The sequence below is a fragment of the Hermetia illucens genome, chromosome 6 (genome assembly GCF_905115235.1).
Source record: "Hermetia illucens chromosome 6, iHerIll2.2.curated.20191125, whole genome shotgun sequence".
Lineage (NCBI taxonomy): Eukaryota > Metazoa > Arthropoda > Insecta > Diptera > Stratiomyidae > Hermetia > Hermetia illucens.
The window spans coordinates 36,009,159-36,029,561 of NC_051854.1; the positions used below are offsets into that span (position 1 = coordinate 36,009,159).

Genomic DNA, 20,403 nt, shown 5'->3' on the forward strand with positions numbered 1-20,403 from the left:
ATTTTTGTTGTCCCTTAAGAAGTGGGACATGAAAACCCTAGTAGGGCTTTTGACGGGACACTGCCCCTTAAACTACCATATGGAAAAGATTGGGGTAGTGGTTTCGGCTGTGTGCAGCCAATTTGAGGAGGAGGAGGAGGAGGAGACAGCTCTGCACTTTTTATGCAGCTGCCCGGCATCCTCAGATTTCAGACGAAGATACCTTGGCAAGGTTTTCTTCAATGAAGAATCTGCACACTCTCTGCCTCTTAAGAATGTTCTCAGATTCGCTAAAGCCTGCGAACACCGTAGGCGGGAAGCCATTGAATAGGCAACTTACGGGGATAGTACAATGGGCCTAATAATGGCCTGAGTGCTCGGAGCTGCGACTCCCCCCATTTAACTAAACTAACTACGCTCAATTTGAATCAGACTCCTTCAAAAATCCTTTCAGATTCCCGCCAACCCTTTCACGTTATTACTCTGATCATATTAGCCTGTGTAATTCGGTTCATCTGCTCGCTTTCTGCGCAGGAATAATTTGTTTTTTGTTGAAAAACAAAATATTTAGGGATATCAAAAGTATCAACCAAAAAATTTATGTCTTGACTGCTGACTACACAGGAAAAATGCAATTCAGGGAGCGCTTAGTTCACCACAGGTGAGGAAACAGAGTACTATGGGTTTCCTCCTGAAATGAGGTAACAACTGAGTCTCGTGCCAAATGAAATCGAAACCTCAAAGATAAAATTGAAATCTTCCGCTTAGAATTCATTCCATATTCCCTAGGCAACTAGATACACTTTCTACCTGGAAGTTTCGAAAAAGTTGCGTATCGACTTGTGGCAGAAAAGACTTGATTTATGGTGGTCTAATCGTTGGTGCAAAAAATTCATACTGGATCAGGGCCTTGAAGTGTGTTAGAGCACTTCATTTAAGATCGTAACGGTACAATGCAGTACACTGTAGGTGGCAATGTGGTCACGACGCTGCTGAGGTACCAATGAAAACAGCAATGGGGCGCTCATTCAATGCAGAAGGTGAATTATAAAAATATTCTAACCATAATGACCACACCACCACACCAATGTCCACAAGTGAAATTGTCACATTTGGGCTTCCGCAAATCCAAAAGCAGTTACTGAGCACCCACCTCTTTCATAACGTCTCACTGTACAGTAACCTTCTTCTGCCTCTTCAACATGCTTCAATAAAATATTTAAATGCAAAATGAATGCTTTTAAACTTTAATAATCAATGTCCTCATTGGTATACTCTACGGTGATTTCAGTAAAATACCATAGCAATTGAGCATATCAATTCTTGCAGTAAGGATGTGGAAGCTTAAAGTGTTCAGATGTATCCAGACAAAAGAAAAGTCTTATCACACCTATGTTGACAAGTGTAACTAGCTCCATGCAATGAAGAATCATGTAGCTCTTGCCAAGGATGAGTTGCTTGTAAAGTAAACCTACAAGACACTGATTTGGCAAATTCTATACTATGACAGTGAGACCAGGACAATGAATTAGACCGGAAAGTAAAAATTCAATTCCTTCGAGCGCCGTATCCTCAAGCGAATTTAAAGTCCCCTGACTTGCGATGGCCGATGGCGAATCAAAAGTAACAAAGGTTTGTATCTTTTGTTTAATGAATCAGAAAAAACCGCACCCAGATAAGATTTCGTCTGAAAGGACTCCACTGACAACGCATGCAGACGACGTTGCGGCACTTGTTGCCGAACGCACTGTTGAACAGGCGCAAAGCAGACTTGGCATATTGATGCGACGGGTAAGCGGATGGATGACTGCTCACGGTTTCAACGCTGGAAAAAACCGAAGTAGTCATCCTGACCAGAAGGAGAATCCCGACCTTGCGTCCCACATCGATTGGCGAGTTGACTATAGAGTCAAAACCAGCGATTAAATACCTTGGTTTAATGCTCAACTCGAAGATGAGCTTCTTCGAGTAAATCAAAGCAGCCCCGGACAGGGCTGCAGCAGGAGTCGCGGCCTTGAGTCGGCTAATGGCGAATGTCGGCGGCCCTATATCAACTAGGAGACGTCTCCTCATGGGAGCAACACAGTCCATCCTTCTCTAAAGTGCGGAGGTATGGGTTGATGCCCTTGACAAGGAGGTGCATCGTAAACGCCTCGCTCAAGTGCAGTGGCGGGGAGTTTTGCGAGTGGCGTCTGCTTATCGCACCGTCTCCGAACCGGCTGTAATGGTGATTGCGGGAGTGATCCCCGTTGCCCTCCTTGCCAAAGAGCGCAAAGCTATCTATCGCCGTAAGGGCGAAAACTTAAGAAAAGTGATTGCCTGTGAAGAACGTCAACGCACCCTTAGCGAGTGGCAAGTTTCTTGGCAAAATGAGCAAAGGGGCAAGTGGACTGCGCGGCTCATCGACAAATTAGACCCATGGTTGAACAGAAAGCACGGTGAGATTGATTACTTCCTTACCCAACTTCTAAGTGGGCATGGACGTTTTCAGTCTTACCTGCACAGGGTTGGGAAGGCGCGATCTCCTGATTGTGTGTTCTGCAATAGAGTGGCGGATGACGCTGAACACACCTTTTTCTCTTGCGAGAGGTGGGGCGGCCTCCGCCAGCAGCTTTATGCAGACACAGGGGAGCTCTCTCCAAACAACATTGTCAGAGAGATGCTGAAGAGCGCTGGCAGCTGGAATCGTATTGCGCATTATGTTCGGGCTGTTCTTACTCCGAAGAAGATTGAACTCGACCGGCAGAGGGATCGGATGGTAAGGGGTTCCCTGAACTAACAACAACTCCCTTCCTCCCCTCCCCTCCCGTTGGTGAAAGGAATTCCCTAACTTGAAGGCTCCCAAAGCCGGGAGAGCGGGAGGGCTAGCCCGAAGTAATGTGTCAAACGGTTCCAGGCTAGTTCTCTGATGACAGGGAGGTGTTTAGTTGGTAGTCCGCCAGTGTGCTGTTGCGGGAGTCCAACACTCTGTGCGTAAACGCATTCACCTACCCTACTCCCAAAAAAAAAAAAAACCCATCAACCTGGTTCAAAGTTGCACTCGATACAAAACGAACTCATTCATTAGTTCTTTTTTTTATTTACATAAGCGATTTTCAGATTCCAATTCCAGCATTTATTCCCATTGTTGGGGGTGGAGAGTTGTAAATCCAAACAATTTTGATTACTCACCTCAATGTATTCAGCTAGAATTAACCGCATCGACTAATTGTCAATAAAGAACCGGCTGTGAAAGTCAAACAGTATTTCCTGTTCACTCCTTGGTGGAGTATAGGGGAGGTTGGAAGGCTGACGCTCTACTATCTCAACCATCGCACCGGGGATCAAATGTTAGTAGTTTATTATAAATTTGCTTCTATGCTCCTTGCAGTAAATAATATGAGGAATTAGGGGGTGGTGGGTGGGGAACCATACTTCATTGCCCGTGTGAATGTGATCTAGTTTGAATACGAGTGAAGTCAGGTTTCCGAGGCTAGGTTTCGGTGTCCCAATTGCACGGGGACCACCAACTCTCTTTCGTTGCTGAAGCTACAACGCTTAATGATTCGTCAGCAAATGTTACCATATATAGAGCAAAAATGATAATAAAAGCCATTCAATTAATCTCATAAAAATTATCATTTATATTTAAAGGATCAGAAAATTGGGTGCAAAATGAATCGAGTTTTAGATAAAATAGTCTGATCAGCAAAACAGAAAATCAAGTAAAGGTTGAATATTACCCCGGAAAGAGTTGCAAGTCTATAGAGAGTGAAAGGAAAAGTCGTAGCATTCTAAACAAGTCGGGAAACCGGAAGCTAGATGCTTCAGTTATGAAAGGTTTTGTGTATTTCTTTTATAAAGAGATTTGAGTGTGCATTTGCATTTATGTGAAAATAGCCACTTTCAAGTGATATTGATATTCATAGTCTTGAATTTGCAGAGGAGCGACAGTTTTGACCTAGTATAATTTTGTTAGTAATAGTGCGATTTTCACCAAATTTGGCAGGATCGTGCTCTATACTGTAGCCTACATTGCTGCACAATTCTGTGATTCTAGAGTAAACTTAAGGGGGGTTTTCCTGTCAATTACTGAAAATTATAGTTATGTACTATTATTAACTTTATTTAAACAGCTATCGGTATGGAGGAGGAGGGTATTTCGGAGCCTTGGGACCATATAGTGGCAGCCCTCTGATTTTTTTCAATTTTTTCGGTTGGGTAGTTTCTGAGAATGGGTTCGTTAAAAAAATGACCAATTTCAACCCCCCGCACTCCGCACCTTTTCAACGAAAGTCAAAACTAAGACTGGCTTCGAAAATTACTAACCGAGGCCTTTAATTTTATATCTCACATGACTATATTTGATGAAAAAAAAATTTACACCCCCCTTTTCCATGTATGGGGACCCCCCCCCCCCCTTAAATTCGTCGTAAAAGGATGTAACTCACTATATGCGTGAGCGTTCACAGTTCCCACCATTCTACCAAATTTGGTGTTAATCGCTATAACCGTCTCCGAGAAAAATGCGTGTGACGGACAGACAGACAGACGGACAGACAGACAGTTTTGTGTTTACACAAAACCTTAAAAATGTATGATGTCGCAAAGTACCCTGGGAGAAATGAAGAATGGGGAGGATACGCAGGAAGAAGGAGGTCGCTCTTCTCTAACTAAGTTGAAGAAAAACCTTTTAAAAATGTTCCAGAATGTGTGGAGCTACTTCGATGTTATAAAGATAAGGTTTAGTTTTGAACCACAATTGCCTGGAACGTTGCATGAATCATAATTTTGGGAGATCAATTTAATTTTGGCAATCCTAAAATTTATGTATATACTTGCCATGATTTTTTTTTGGAAATGGAAAATTGCAAAAGAGTTGCTCAAGGCATGTTAGAATAAGTTGATTCAGGCGCCAATTTATTTTATTGATTATTTTATATCTCGCCTCAATATTTTAGCTTTTTTTTTTTAATTCCTGGAGTTCTTGTTTGTGTTTCTAAATTTTTATGTTTAATTCAAGTTTTATTTTTAGATCATATTGAATTTTAATGCCTTTTTATTTTGATTTTGTACGAATCTTTGAAACGTTTGTAATGAATTATTTTCAGACTGTACTTCTTTCTTTTGCATAAGGATCCTATTATCCTGGTTCCAGCTCCCAGGAGGCAATTCTGCATAGATTTCACCCAAGGGTGTCAGCAAGGAAGTGAACTGAAGGCTACTACTCTGATATCTGACGTTCAGGGTGTATCACGCTTCGAGGCGTATCTTCAATCGTATCTGTCATGGATTGTTTTTTTTTTTATTATATGCCTACCGACATTTCCGAACCATGAAGGTATGCAAGCATGTGGCGATGGACAAAACCTGCATAGATCAACCATAATTTTGATAATGGGGAATTTGAAGCTCATAAATAATTCAAAATGAAACAACAATCAAAGGAAAAAGGGGTGTATGGATACCCTACGCTCCACAAAGGAGTGAATAGAAGGCACATATGTATGTATTACAAATTATCTAAGGTCGAAATCTTAGAGCTCGAATTTTTTGAAAATTTTTGATTTCACCAAAGATGAAGCTTCTTTTATAACGCAGACAAGATAGCAAGAAAGAAAAAAGCTTCTGTCAACTGAGGTACATGTATATGCAAACTTACTGTAAAAAGGAACTTGCTCTATCTGATGAACTCTCCAATAAATAAGCCTAAGATACAATTGCGTTCAAATATATTGAAGTGTTGATTGTAAGTGATTCATTCATCATGGGTCTATATTCAGGATTAGAAGAAGAAAACATTTTCGATAGGGATCCGTAGCCATCAGAAAATCCATTAAATGATTTCTAAATATTGATGTTCATGTCAACAATGAAACTACTGTCACAGCATCAGCAGGTTCCCAGGCTCAGCGAGTCTAAATTGCGAATGAAATTGTTGAATCGAACATCATCCATTCTGCAGAATATTCATACAAAAAAGCAGAGGATGCAATGCGATATTTGCTAGACATTTCTGACATTCAAATTGGCAGATATAATTAGCTCTATAATTTCATTGTCAATCAACTCGTTACGAACTCAGCCCTCTTCTACTACCTATTTAACAACCGTAAAAACACTTCCCAATATTATTCCTTAAGTTATATAATGAGGGTAGGAGCAAATGCTACCTATGTATTATCACGCTGCAGTAAATCATTGGTCCTCCTCCGCCTTAAATTAATAAATATGGAAGCCTTCCAGAATTAGCATTTTCATGGTTTTCGCTAACCGTATTATATCTACACTAGTCATATTCAAAATCGTTGGTTGGAAAAATAGGACTTTCTACAACAGCTGATCATTTTCAAAGTCAATCGGCCCTGCGAACTCATAATTTCCAATGTTAAAAGGAATAAATCGGAGTATCCATTTGACCCCTATCATAATCAAATGACATAACACCCCACACTGTGATGTGATGTGATGTGATGTATGGGTAAAGAATACACACAACTGAAGTCCGAAAATTTCTTTTTGTTACTCGATCTCCTTTGCTTGGCTCTGAGCTGAGCGCGGAAAATTCGTTTAATATGGATTTGCCAAGATAGCGCTTGGCCGTATGACGTAATTGCTAGATCTATTTCTGTAACTCGCCACATTCACGAATCAGCAACCAAGTATCGCTAGCCTTGAGGAAAGTAGGGGGAACAGCAAAATAATCGCGCTACCAGTACAGTCAAGGATCCAAAAATACACCCAATCCGAATATGCTTAAAATAATTTTCTCTAGAAATTGTTTTAGAGTCTTGTATACAACTTTAATGTGAAAATTCTTGGTAAATGTGTTAGAATGGAAGATGTTTCGATTTTCCGTTCGGGCTTGAAAGCAGATAGATGATGTTAAGAAGCTGTTTTAGCAGCAAAGCTAATTTTGGACAGATGATTAGTTTTATCATATTAAGTCTGCAAAAATGCCTGAACAGGATCGTCAAACATACAATTTCAGTCCTCTCTTATATTAAGGGTGAATGTGTATGTAACATTTGCGAAAATTTGCGAAAAGCCAACTGGGAAACTTACTTGTTCGGCTGTAGTGATGGTCGTAGATGGGTCTGGGGGAGTACCCGTAAGTTTCTCTATGCACTGGAAGATAACGATAACCATGAGATGTAATCCTTTCTGCTGGAGTTTCTGGATTAGCGAAGATGCTTCTGAAATTTGGTGGGGTGTCTACATAAGCGCTCCACGGTCTCCATGATCGGATTTTAGGCGAGTCATGAGCACGAATGTCATCTGATCCTGTTTTACGAAGAACAAGTTTATTAGTAATGGAATTTGCGAAGCACCCTCTAATCTGTCTAAAACAATCAACATTACCTTTTAAGGACCTGACGTACGATTGCCAGAATTTCGCTTTTTTGCTGGGGGTTTCGTTCCGCCCAATCATTTCCAAATGGTTCTTGAACATCTTGTTATTTTTTTCGATTCCTGTCTCGTTCGCTGTAACCAATCAAAAATGTTCTGTTTAACTTTTGGTGGTACAATGCACTCTGTTTTTCAGTTATAGATAAATTAACAATTTTCACGCAAATAGTTTGCTTGGAAAACACTATTTTCAAAACTTTTTGTATCTTTCAATGAAACAACACTATCCACGTTTCATAATGAGGATTACTCATAATTGAGAGAAATTATCACTACATCCACTGCAAATATTATAGGAGTACCACTAACAACCAAAAATGGAGTAAATACTTTCAAACCATATTTAAAAAAATATATATATCATTTCAAAATAATATTTTTAATGCAAACTTTTTTCTTACATTTGTAAATAACGATCTATCTTCAACAAAGAATTTTTTCAAACTGCCAACCGATCGAAATAGATTCCTTCAGAAAGGTGCTACCGGTCGCAAGATCGCCTCAGGAATATCGCCATTGGATTCAATCTGAGTGCGGTTGGATCTGCGCACACCTACAACATTACATAGCATGTATATGTACGTCAGCATACGTCGGCTATCAAGATATTATGCGAGAAAATCTATTTTAAATTTTAGAAATTTTCACACATTTTCATTTACAGTAATATTGTTTTTATTTTTTCAACCGGGTACGTGAAGTTAAGAATTTTTCTTTATACAGTGATTCCGAAACCTGGGCTAGGCATAGTACCATTTTTGTAAAATCTAAAGTTGAATTTCAAATTCTTGAAAGATTTCAAAATTCAAGTACATTCGACGAGATAACTCCCGCATGCATCTTCTTTTTCTTCAGCCTTTGTCCCGTTCACAAGCGGGGTCGGCTCGTCGTGATCGGCTTCGCCATTTGGCTCTATCGAATGCCTGGTCTGTGTGCAATCTCGAGGCTTTCAAATCCGCATCCAGCGTATCAAGCCACCGTTGCTTAGGTCTGTCTTTTGGTCGTTTACCATCGACTTCGATATTCAGACCAATCTTGGCAAGTAAATTCTCGTTTGCACGAACTGCGTGACCACACCATCGAAAACGCCTCTCTCGCAACTTTTCCACGATCGGTGCAACCCCATAACGATCGCGGATATCCTCATTTCGGATGTGATCTAAACGTGTGACGCCACTAGTCCAACGTAGCATCTTCGTCTCCATTACCGCAAGACGCCGTTCATTGTCTTTTATGGTCGGCCAACACTCAGAACCATAGAGAGCGACTGGACGAACGACATTGCGGTAAATTTTAGATTTGAGACGTTCGTTGATACGTCGATCACAAAGGACACCAGTTGTGGAACGCCACTTCATCCAGGTTGCGTTAATGCGTGAAGCAATTTCATAACGCAGCTCTCCATTGGCTGATAGCGTTGACCCGAGGTATTTAAATTGCTCAGTTCTGGGCAGATCACTGCCGCTGACAGTCATTGTGCCTGTTTCATGGAGATCGGTAGCCAAAAATTCAGTTTTGTTTAAATTCAATCTGAGACCGTGTTGCATGAGGCGATCATTCCATTTTTGAACAAGTTGCTCGAGATCATTTTTGCTATCAGATGCTAGGAAAACATCATCTGCATAAAGCAGTGTGTAGGGCGCTGGGCGTTGGATATCCCGTGTAACGGTGTCCATAACAAGGACAAAGAGGAGTGGTGAGAGGGCACTTCCTTGATGAACACCAACAGAGACACGAAGCGGTTTTGATACACCCGCCATACTTCGAACTTTACTTTTCGGATCGTGGTAGAGCAATTGAATCCAGCGCACAAGTTCTTCTGGCACGAAGTGCTGTCGTAAAGCATACCAGATGAGTTCGTGTGGTACACGGTCAAACGCTTTCTCTAGATCCAGAAAGGCAATGTAAAGAGGGCGCTGCTTCTCACGGTGTTTCTCCATGAGTAACCGCGCAGCGTGTATTGCGTCAGTAGTTCCGCAGTTCTTGACAAATCCGGCTTGATTCACGGTTATTTCAACGATTTCGCGAATACGGTTGTCAAGAATGCGTTCAAAAATCTTCATGGTATGGGAAAGTAACCGGATCGGACGGTAATTTGAACATTCTGCTGGGCTACCTTTCTTTTTCCATACTGGAACAGTGGTACTTTCTTGCCAGTCAGATGGTGTTCTTCCTTCCTGAATAACCCGGTTAAAGAATTCACTGAGCCACAGTGTTAGGTCCCAGCTCTTCGCTTTCCAGAGCTCAGATGCGATGTCGTCAGGTCCTGTTGCTTTCCTCGATTTCATTTGTTTTATTGCCTCCTCGACTTCAGTTGCGCTGACTGGTGGAACTGCTCCAAATGTCGGCAGTGATTGTGGAAGTGGAGGATAAGCAAATTCTTCAGTTGAAATCTGCTGGAAGTATTCTCGCCATCTATCCGTTGCGGCTCGATGGTTGGTAAGCAAAGTACCGTTCTTGTCATTAACACAACAGAAGTGTTCGATATCCTGTGTGCGTTCATTACGGCTTTTAGCAAGTCGATACAGATCTCTCTCGCCATCCCGAGTGTCCAGTTTATCGTAAAGATTTTTGAAATGGTTCGCTCGGGTGACAGCGACCGCTTTCTTTGCTTCCCGGTTGGCATTCTTATAAATTTGCCAATTAGAAGGTGTTTTATGATCGAGAAATTTGTGGTAGAGGCGTTTCTTTTCACGGACCTTCATTTCAACATCATCATTCCAAAGCCAAGTATCTCGGTTGATGTACCGCTTACCCGACTTGGTGACCCCGAGGGTTGCAGAGGCCGCTTTGTGGATCGTGTCTTTCATTTGGTTCCATGATTCTTCCACATTCGTAATAGCTGGCAATCGTATGAGTGAGACCGTTTCTTCTTTCTTCTCACCAAATCGCCACCATTTAATGCGCGGCGGGCCAGTGCGTTCCTCACGCTGTTTTATCGGTGGCTTAATTCGCAGGACGGCAATAAACGGCCGATGTTGAGGTGCGATGGTCCCATAGGGAACGACTTTGCAATCAGTGACAGTGGTAAAATGTTGGCGTCTTATGAGAATATAGTCGATTTGCATTTTATTGTTCCCACTATAAAATGTGAGTAAGACAATCGTTTGATGAACCATGTATTCATAAGTACAAGGTCATGGGTGTCCGCAAAATCCATTATACGCTCGTCACCCTCATTGCGCGCTCCGAACCCCTTTCCCCCATGGCACCTGTTACCGTCTGCCTTTTCACCCACATGACCATTAAGGTCACCGGCAATGATTATGTAATCGTCAGCAGGCACGTGACAAGTCTTTTCATCAAGAAGTTGCCAGAAGGCATCTTTCTCGGCATCAGGTCGACCTGTCTGTGGTGCATACGCGGTGAAGAAGTGAATAGTGCGATCAGCTGATATAATGGTGAGCTTCATCAGCCGATCATCAAATCGTTCGACTTCTTTAATGGCATCAAGGAAACCCTCTGAGATGGCAGTGCCAACAGCATATTGAGTGTGTGGGTTACCAAAATAGAGAAGTTTGTAGCCATTTTTACCGCGTTCGCGTTCAATGTCGCAGCTTTTGGCACCAGATCATCGGGTTTCTTGCAGAGCGCAGATATCAATACACCTTTTCCGAAGGGCTCTTGCGAGTTCCTCCGTCTTTCCAATTAGGGTACCAACATTTAGCGTGCAGACACGTATTTGTTTTGTTCGTTGTGTGTGGACTAACTTGCTTACGTCCTGACGCCGTCCATGCGTGAAGAACCCTTGCCCATTTCTCGACAGAACCGGGGCCCGTCCTGCCGCGTGGACGCCCTAGCATTTCTCCGAGGCTTGTGACTCAATCCGATCATCATGTTTGTAACGACATTCTATGCATTTTCTTGATCGACCTGTCGCGGGGCCTGTCACCAAGAGATATCAGGTAGGATTTAGCATAGTAGAATAACTCCAAATATACTCTATTTATCTCTTTCCCTGATCTCAGTATTTTATTTTTGTTTTACTGAGGATAGTACAGAGTACGTTGCCTCAAACCCTCCTTCTTTACCTGGGCTTGGGACCAGCATACTATGTTAATAGCATGGCGGAGTTATAACTCCCGCATGCATGCCACCTTAATTACGTTTAATTATCGATCGACAATAAAATGCACCAGACTCAGCCAAATAAAAGCACCGAATTCCAAGAAATCACATTTTTATCAACGTGTCTTTCGATAATAAAATTTCAAATCTGAATTTTTTGGATTTTCTGTTCTATGGACAATTTTGGCTGGAGCCAACTTGATAACTGATGTTGTGCATAATTTTTGGGATTTTTACTCAACCTTATCACTAAAATAAAATGATTAATGTAATTAACGTTTTTGTAAGGCATTCCTTTCGAGACCAAATTTGATTTTCTGAACAAATGGAAATACCACGAAACCACATGAAATGAATACGATGAATTGCTAATACTCAGTGTCATTTAATGTTAACATCATTCGATTAGCTAGAAATTGTCATATGGCAATGACACGATGGATAGGCTAACCTTACACGATCAGTATTTCACTAGTCTGGCGTCAGTCGAAATTACAAAATTATGGCAAACGGATCGTCTAGGGTATTTTTATCACAATGACGAAAGGATTGACGAATATTAAAATTTTTAAATAAAATCGTTCAGTCCAGCTGAACCTATGACTTGCTGAGTGGAGTGCAGTTGCAATTGTGTTGTTAATCGAAGCATGGCTTCCGAATGGTTCGGACGTTTAAATCCGTACGGCAAAGATTCTCTTTTCTCGTCTTGTTTATACTAACACGTCATGTTGGATTGACTTACGACAGACTAATGAAATACTGATCATGTAAAGTCAGCCATAGGCACATGCAAACTCTTCGTAATACCAAAATAAAAGACAGAATTCTAACCGCAACTGGATAAGCCCAAACCGAAGTAACTTTCTTGGGCCACCAAGTCTCAGCAGAAGGTATTAAGTTTCATAGTTCAAAATGCACTGTCAATAAAAACTATTCATAACCAAAAAACGCAGACGGAGTCAGACGCTTCGTCGCATTTTGCACTCAACCATTAAACCACCTACTCAGAAAAAACTCCATTTTCATATGGTCAGACGAGTATGATAGTGCTTACAAAGCTTTAAAATCCTTATTACTTGCACGGATCATATTAAAAGGTCCCGATTTCACAAAACAATTGATATTAGCAATCGATACTTCTGATATTGCATGTGTGGCAATACTCTCCCAGAACCATAACGGAATGGATCTACCAATTGCTTTCGCAAGCAAGACGCTAACAAAAAGAAAAAAAAACAAATCAACTATCGAAAAAGAATTTATAACCTTTCATTGGGCAATCACCCAATTCAAACCCTACCGGTACGGGAGATGATTTGTTGTCAAAACTGATCATTAGTCTATCCGTACGGTATGAAAAATCTCTCATCAAAACTCACTCGAATGGGACTTGACCTAGAGGAATTCGACTTTACCATAGAATACGTAAAAGGTAAAGAAAATGTAGGATCTGACGCCCTATCAAGAATTCAAATTGATAGCGAAGCACTAAAAGAAATATGATAAATATCCTGCAATTACAAATATTAACTATGACAAAACAAGATAAACAGACGGATATGGAGGCAAAAATTAGAAAAACACCTGAGACATACCCAACACAGCAGCTTGCTCAACTGTACGTATTAGAACTTCTCTACCATCCGAGGTTACATTACTACCAAAGCTTGAATTCAAAATCGCATGCGATAATAACCAAAAAATGGTCATACCAATAAGTATAGTAAAAAGTGGCAACCTACTATAATACTTACATAGTTTGTTAATATAAATAATACAAAAAACAAATCCTTCAACCGGTAATAGAGCAGGTACTCAAAAAATTGGATATAAATACTAATAATATATTTCAGACCAAGACTATGAAACTTTCGGCCGAAAGTCAAATATTTAAATTAATGGACCAAACTGCATTTAAAAAGCTAGCTATAAAGTACTTAAATACACAGAAATATATATATATATATATGAATCCCAGATAGCCATTCAGGAGTAAAATCTGCGCTAAGAAGCTACCCTCCTTGATTTTATCCTGGAGAAGCTGAAGAGCTATTCTTCTTTTGTGCAGCAAGGAAACTGCTGTGGCTCAGTTGGATGAAGAATGATTGTTATGGGATTCTAGCCGCAACTGGATAAGCCCCATTTACGGTTTAGAGCAGCTGGAAGCGCTATCAGTCTGGCCAGGAGCGGTGGTAAACACCCCACCCCAGCCTACATGGCTAATTTCTTACCTCCTTAAATTCTTATTCCTAATTTACAAACTATTGAGTCGGCGTCATAATTATTTAAATTAAATTAAATTAATTAAAAGTGCACGGGTCATTGTGCATTGCTATAGTACATTTTACTTGTACAAATGTAATGCGAATAAATATTTTCATAATAAATTTATGGTTTGTAGATTATTATATTAAGTATCATGACACCTTCCCACTAAAAAAATGGTTTGCCAATCATTCGGTTATTGTTAATCTAATTTTATTCTAATACATACTACTACTACTACATACTGTATATAGGCATGGGCGTTTCTGTTGTTTTTGAAAAACGTTAATTAACAGTTTTTTCAAGAAAAATAACAATTAAAAACAACAGTTGAAAAAATAATGATTGAGAAGGCTTATTTATTAAGCATTATTTAACTATATTTTCGATTTTTTTTAGCAACTGTCTTATATGGTGAATCCAGGCATTCTTACAGCACGAGAAAAAAGGAATAATTTGTACAATAGATATACCTCCTGTTATAGGTGATAGTGATACATTAATAAATAAAAAAATTGATTTTTCATCAATCTTTGTTGGATGGATGTCCATATTTAGCTTATAAAAGAAGAGAAAATAAGGAAATACATCAGCAAAAAAATAAAGCATTATACCTTTTATAAATAAATTAATATTTAACCGAAATTCAGTTCAACAAGTAATACTCTTAATTCAATCAACATAAATAAAAATAAAGAAAAAAAAACAAACATAATAAATGAAAGGTGCTCCTCTCTGCTGCTCAAACAATTAAATTCATTGATCTGAGGACTCCAAATTTGCATTCAAAAACAAAATTAACTCAACTTTCTCAGATGATAGCCTGGTACGTTTTTCACTAATAAGGTTACCAGCTTTTGAAAATATTCGTTCACAAGGAACGGAGGTTGCGACGATATTGCAGTTAATACGAAATATTTTGACTAAATTGGGGTAAATATGCCGGAATGTTATCCACCAATTTAAAACATTACTGCTATTTCCGTCGTCATCCCGACGTGGGAGAACGTCATCTTGAATATAATGTATGCAAAATTCGTATTCGTACACCCTATATTTTGCGGGTTTTTGGGTTATTTCTGAGAAATGATAGAAAATTCGTTCAATCTTATATAACAATTTTTTACATAAATATGTATGTAGTCGTTATAGAACATTAATCTTAAATTTTATTTACATCCGTTTGTTCAAGAGAACAATTTCCAAATTCAATCGAAGCAAAATTCGTATTCGTACACCCCAACTAGCGGCTTGAACTCAATCCCTGTACGATATTAATCATTTTGCACCGTAAAATTCTAACGGTAAATTCTTGAAAAAGTATGGTTGACAGTTCGAGCTAAAGTGTTTTGGGAATTACAAATAAAGAGTTAATTCTTTAACAAATTTTCCAAATGAGTCGAAAAGGTAGTGAATTTTCGAACAGTGATCGTAAGATAGTGATACAGCTATACAAGGATGGTAAATCCTTGAGACAAATTGCAAAAATGATGCATAGGAGTCACTCGACAATTCAATCTGTAGTAAAGATTTACAATTCGTCTGGTAGAATCGAGAAGAAAAAAAGAAATGGAAACAGATTAATTTTGTCAAGGAGACACCAATCCTTTGTTCGGCGCGTTGTTCGACAGGATAACACGATAAGTGTAGTGAAATTAGCAGGACTTTTGCAAAACCAGTTCCAAATTAAAATTACACCCCAAAGTGTTCGGAATTATTTGCGTAGATTCGGTATACAGAGCCGGACTGCCGCTTCTAAGCCATTTATCAATAATGTCAATAGAAGAAAACGGTTAAACTTTGCAAAAAGATATCTAAATAAGGATTTTCGTTATTGGAAACGAGTAATTTTTTCAGACGAGTGCAAAATTAATCTAAAGTTGTCGGACGGACGGGTTCGTATATGGCGAGAAAAAAATACGAGGCTATATCCAAAAAACATGCTTCCTACATTTAAGCATGGAGGTGGTTCGTTGATGATTTGGGGATGTTTTGCAGCTTCTGGTGTTGGAAACTTGCATTTTATTGATGGAATAATGAACGCGAAGCAATATGTGCAAATTCTTAAATCTAATTTACATCAGAGTGCACAAAATTTAGGAATTCGTAGGAAGTATATATTTCAACAGGACAATGATCCGAAGCATACGGCTCTTCACACGCGGCTTTGGCTACTCTACAATTGTCGAAAGTGTTTAAACACGCCTCCACAGAGTCCTGACGTTAACCCAATAGAAAATTTATGGTCTATTTTCAAGAAGAAGCTAAAAAATTACAGTATTAGGAATAAAGAAGACCTGAAAACTGCCTTGCAGACCGAATGGCAAAATATTTCACCGAACTACAACAAAAATTAGTTCAATCAATGCCAAATAGGCTCAGAGCAATAATAAAACAAAAAGGATTTCCCACGAAGTACTAAAACTATATTTCTAGCACATTTTTTGAAGTCTGTAGGTGTACGAATACGAATTTTGTTTTGAGTTTTATATGAATTACTGTTTTTATTATTAAGTTTAAAATATATTTTATACTTGTTATTATGTACATGAATTAACCTCTTCATTTGCTATAATAATATACAATTTATTTATCTCTTAATGTTATATTTGACTTAAAAATAACAAATAATAGGTAAAAAAATGGGTGTACGAATACGAATTTTGCATACTGTAACTCTCGATCTCTTTTTTTCGCTCGTGATATTGGAGATGCTTGTGATTGCTTATCGCCCATAATTTCATCTAAAATGCCCCAAGCACTTGGTTCATTTCGGAAAGGAATGGTAACAGAGGATCTAGAAGTGCACGATCCGCCACTATGTTGCTCACTTGTGTTTTTTTCGATCATTTCTATTGTTAAGTTCTCCTAAAAAGTTTTAGCCGCGGAAAGTGCAGAATCATCTTGAAAAACATGATGCTTATATCTGGGATCTAGAAGGGTGCAAATCGCCAGCGGGATAATTTTTTCTATATTTCCAAATCGATCAGTCAATTCCCGACGTAATGAGCTGACAACTTTTTCTGTCGCTGCAGAGAAGGTAGAATTTCGGGCAAACCGTTCGCAAACACCTTTAAGACACCGGGTGACCACAATCGCGGCGCTTCCTGTCATGTATTTTTCGCCACTCATCGAATTTGTCATTTCTTCGAATGGGCTCAATATGTTGCACACTTCCTTGCAGGTCTTCCATTCCTCTCCTGTGAGAACGGGCAAATTCCTGTCAACTAAAGCTATAGTCGCTCGTATTGCCTCCTCTAGCTCTATGAACCGACGTAGCATATAAAAGGTAGAATTCCACTTCGTACTCACATCCTGAATCAAACGTTTTGGTTGAGAAACACCTGAATTTATTTGAAATTTCAAGAGTTTCTCATTGTTCAACGAACTTCTTTTAAAAAACGTTACGATTTTTTTAATTTTTTCTAGTGTTGGCTCCAGTTCCTTAAGAGCTCGTTGAATAATTAAATTAAGGCTATGGGCATAGCAGCCATAATGCTTCAAACTCAATATATCAGCTAACGCTTTTGTAATATTTGTTGCATTATCCGAAATAGCATAATTTACCTAAAATATACTTCTTTTTCATATTAAAATTGCAGGTTGAGACTTGAGATATTTCACACAAGTACCTTTCCCTCTAAATTCCATTCCAATATTATATTTTTTATCTCCTCCGCGAGATGAACGGCCGTATGACTCCCACTTAAATAAGAGCATTTCAATAATACAGTCTTAAACGTAAACCCTTCAGTTATGAAATGAGCGGTTGTTGCCATATAATTCTCATTGTTGGCAGATGTCCAGCAGTCTGTCGTCAAGCAAACAGATATTGCCTCGCGTGACACCAAATCTCGAACATTTTCAACACAGCTTTGATACAGGGCAGGTATCATTGTTGTTGAAATTGTCTTCCTTGAAGGAAGTTCATATCCGGGAATCCATTTGATGACCTTCCGAAAGGAAGGTTCTTCAACAATACTAAATGGATGAAATTCCTTCACAAATAAATCGAGAAGATCCCGATCAATTAGATTCTTTTGGTGTGAAGTTATTTCTTTAGCAATGTAGGAGCCAATTGTTCGTTGCCGTTTTACTCGATTTTGGCCGCTGGATGCTGAAGGTATTACCGGTACGGATACATTTGGCTGAGGAATCGTTTCTGCGCTTTCGGTGTTAATGGTGGCTGTTTCAGACTCAAGAGGTATTACTGATCCGCTGCTATTCTGCGAATTATCATTTGCACAATTTTTGGAAACAAGTTCTGTATAAACGCCTACGTGCTTCCTTTTCAGGTGGCTTTTTAAATTAGTTATTGTACTCTTAAACGAAATTTCAGCTTTGCAGATATTACAAACTGCTTTTACGTTTTCTTTTTGTGAAAAATAGCTCCACACATCGCTTCGTTGCCTACCGCTAACTAAAAATTTTTTTAAAGTAGTCGATTTAATGGAAACAAATTTGTTACTTACTGATTATTGTTTTATTTTTATTTGGTTCTAATCTATTTTCAGCACTTAATATCTTTGTCTAAAATAATCTCAGTCTATAATAACTAATTAAAATCAAAATTCACGAAAAAAATCCCATATACACCCTTCTCCATTGAAATTGAAAAATCAACTGTTAATCATTCTTCAATAACTTGCAACAGAACAGTTGAAAAATCGAAACAGTTGTTTTCATTTCTTTCGTTTTGCAATGAAACAGTTCATAATAAAAAAAACAGTTGTTTCTTTCGTATAGTGTCGCGATTTCGCTATTTGTCGTTTCGTTGCAATTGTAACCTGTTGCCTGGAAGGCTCATTGAGAATCGCGTGATGCTTCTGTATTGAAAGAGAAATTCGCTCTCGGTTGTGGTTCGCGCACGTACTGCTGAGCTGTACTGGTGTGTGTGTGGTGTTTTTGTGTGCATTGCATACGCATCGTATGTGTAGTTTAGATATGCTCGACTCGACATTGTCTAACTCATTCCCATGAAGAATAGCCGAAACGACTAGCTAATCGTTTCGATGCGATGCGTTTTTAGTTTTAACAGAAAACGTTTCTTTCCACTCGTTATCGTTAACAGTTGATTTTGTCATACGTTAAATGTTATACGTTACCGCTTCATTTTCATGTTTTATTTAGGCAGAAAAATGTAGCTGTTGTTTTAAAATTGAAAAAACGATTAATTCGTTTTTGATGAAGAAACTGTTATTTTTAACAGTTTGGTTATTTTTTGCCCATCTCTAACTGTACAGATTAATCTAATATTTTCAAAGTATATTTTACAATTTTCATTATATCTATTTTTTTTTTAATTTAGATTGTTTTTAAGGTTTTGTGTAAACACAAAACCTTATTAAAATCGGTTTACTGTCTGTCTGTCTGTCTGTCCGTCTGTCTGTCTGTCTGTCTGTCTGTCTGTCTGTCTGGCCGTCACACGCATTTTACTCGGAGACGGTTGTAGCGATTGACACTAAACTTGGTAAAAAGGTGGGAACTGTGAACACTCACGCATACAGTGAGTTACATCCTTTTACGTTGAATTTAAGGGGGGGTCCCCATACATGCAAAAGGAGGGTGTAAATTTTTTTTTCATGAAATATAGTCATGTGGGGTATCAAATGAAAGGTCTCGGTTAGTACTTTTCGAAGCCGGTCTTAGTTTTGACATTTGTTGGAAAGGTGGGGAGTACGGGGGGTTGAAAGTGATCATTCCTTTAAGGGGGCCATTCTCAGAAACCACTCAACCGAAAAATCTGAAAAAAATCAGGAGGCTGCCACTAGATGGTGCCTGGGCTCCGAAATACCTTCCATAGTGATATCTGTACAAATAAAGTTAATAATAGTATATTACCATAATTTTTAATAATTGACTGCAAAACCCCCCTTAAGTTCATGCTAGCACGACGAAATTTCACAAAAATATAGAGTATAGCATAGAGCATGATCTTACCAAGTTTGGTGGAAATCGCACTATTACTAACAAAGTTATAATACGTCAAAGTTGTGGCTTCTTCGCAAATTCAAGACTATGAATGTCAATATCATCCGAAAGTGGATATTCTCACATAATATCTATATGGATATATTACGTGCTACGTACTAAGAAATACACAAAACCTTTCGTACCTGAAGCGTCCAGTTTCCGGTTTCCCGACTTGTTTTTAATCTATTTTGGGTATTCGGTGTTGTATTATAACAGAACGTGTGAAATGTAACCATTCGTTCCAATCGTCCTTACTCTCATTTGCAAAACATCTAAGATGCTCATTCAGACATTTGGTTTTTCCTTCCAATGCTCCGATTGAAAATCATTCTCTATCCAACTGAGCCACAGCAGTTTCCTTGCTACTCAAAAGGAGAATTGCTTTTCAGCTTCCCCAGGATAGGAACAAGGAGAATAGCTTATTAGCTTCTCCAGTTTCTACACGGGTTAGAACAGTGCTATAGCGTCCACGCTGCACTGGAAGCCAAGTCGAAGCTGCTCGCCCCTGACCCGGTGTTTACCACCGCACCTGGCTAGATCTGTAGTGCTCCATGCTGCTCTAAGCCGGAAATCGGACTTATCCAGTTGCTTTTTTGTTTTTAAAATCATTTTTATTTTTAAGAAATAGGTAACAATAGTATATAGATTGGAAAAATGAACAATAAAAAACAATCTTTTAAAATAACAAAAAGTTTTCGAATAATAATTTACAGGCAAAGAAAAGAAACA

At 39.0% G+C, this 20,403-nt stretch overlaps 3 protein-coding genes across 6 annotated transcripts in view; 1 reads left to right on the forward strand and 2 right to left on the reverse strand.

The window, feature by feature from the left end:
- Window positions 1-7,930, reverse strand: part of LOC119660112 — a 43,527-nt gene extending 35,597 nt beyond the window's left edge. For all 3 annotated transcript variants that reach the window (XR_005250396.1, XR_005250395.1, XM_038068502.1), the window contains exons 1-3: window positions 7,770-7,930; window positions 7,321-7,443; window positions 7,024-7,242 (exon numbers count right to left, since the gene is read on the reverse strand). Coding sequence is in view for 1 of the 3 variants with exons in the window: in XM_038068502.1 (XP_037924430.1) it covers window positions 7,024-7,242; window positions 7,321-7,411 (310 nt within the window). In the remaining 2 variants the exon portion in view is untranslated. The remainder of the gene's footprint in view (window positions 1-7,023; window positions 7,243-7,320; window positions 7,444-7,769) is intronic.
- LOC119660111 (soluble guanylate cyclase 88E) overlaps window positions 1-20,403 on the forward strand; it is a 129,717-nt gene that overhangs the window by 56,022 nt on the left and 53,292 nt on the right. The window lies entirely within an intron of this gene.
- LOC119659087 (E3 SUMO-protein ligase ZBED1-like) lies at window positions 16,570-18,661 on the reverse strand. The gene is made up of 4 exons (XM_038067000.1): window positions 18,575-18,661; window positions 18,174-18,231; window positions 17,334-18,121; window positions 16,570-17,268 (listed from the first exon to the last, which is right to left on the reverse strand). Exons 1-4 carry the CDS (start codon window positions 18,659-18,661, stop codon window positions 16,570-16,572), a joined length of 1,632 nt encoding a protein of 543 aa, XP_037922928.1.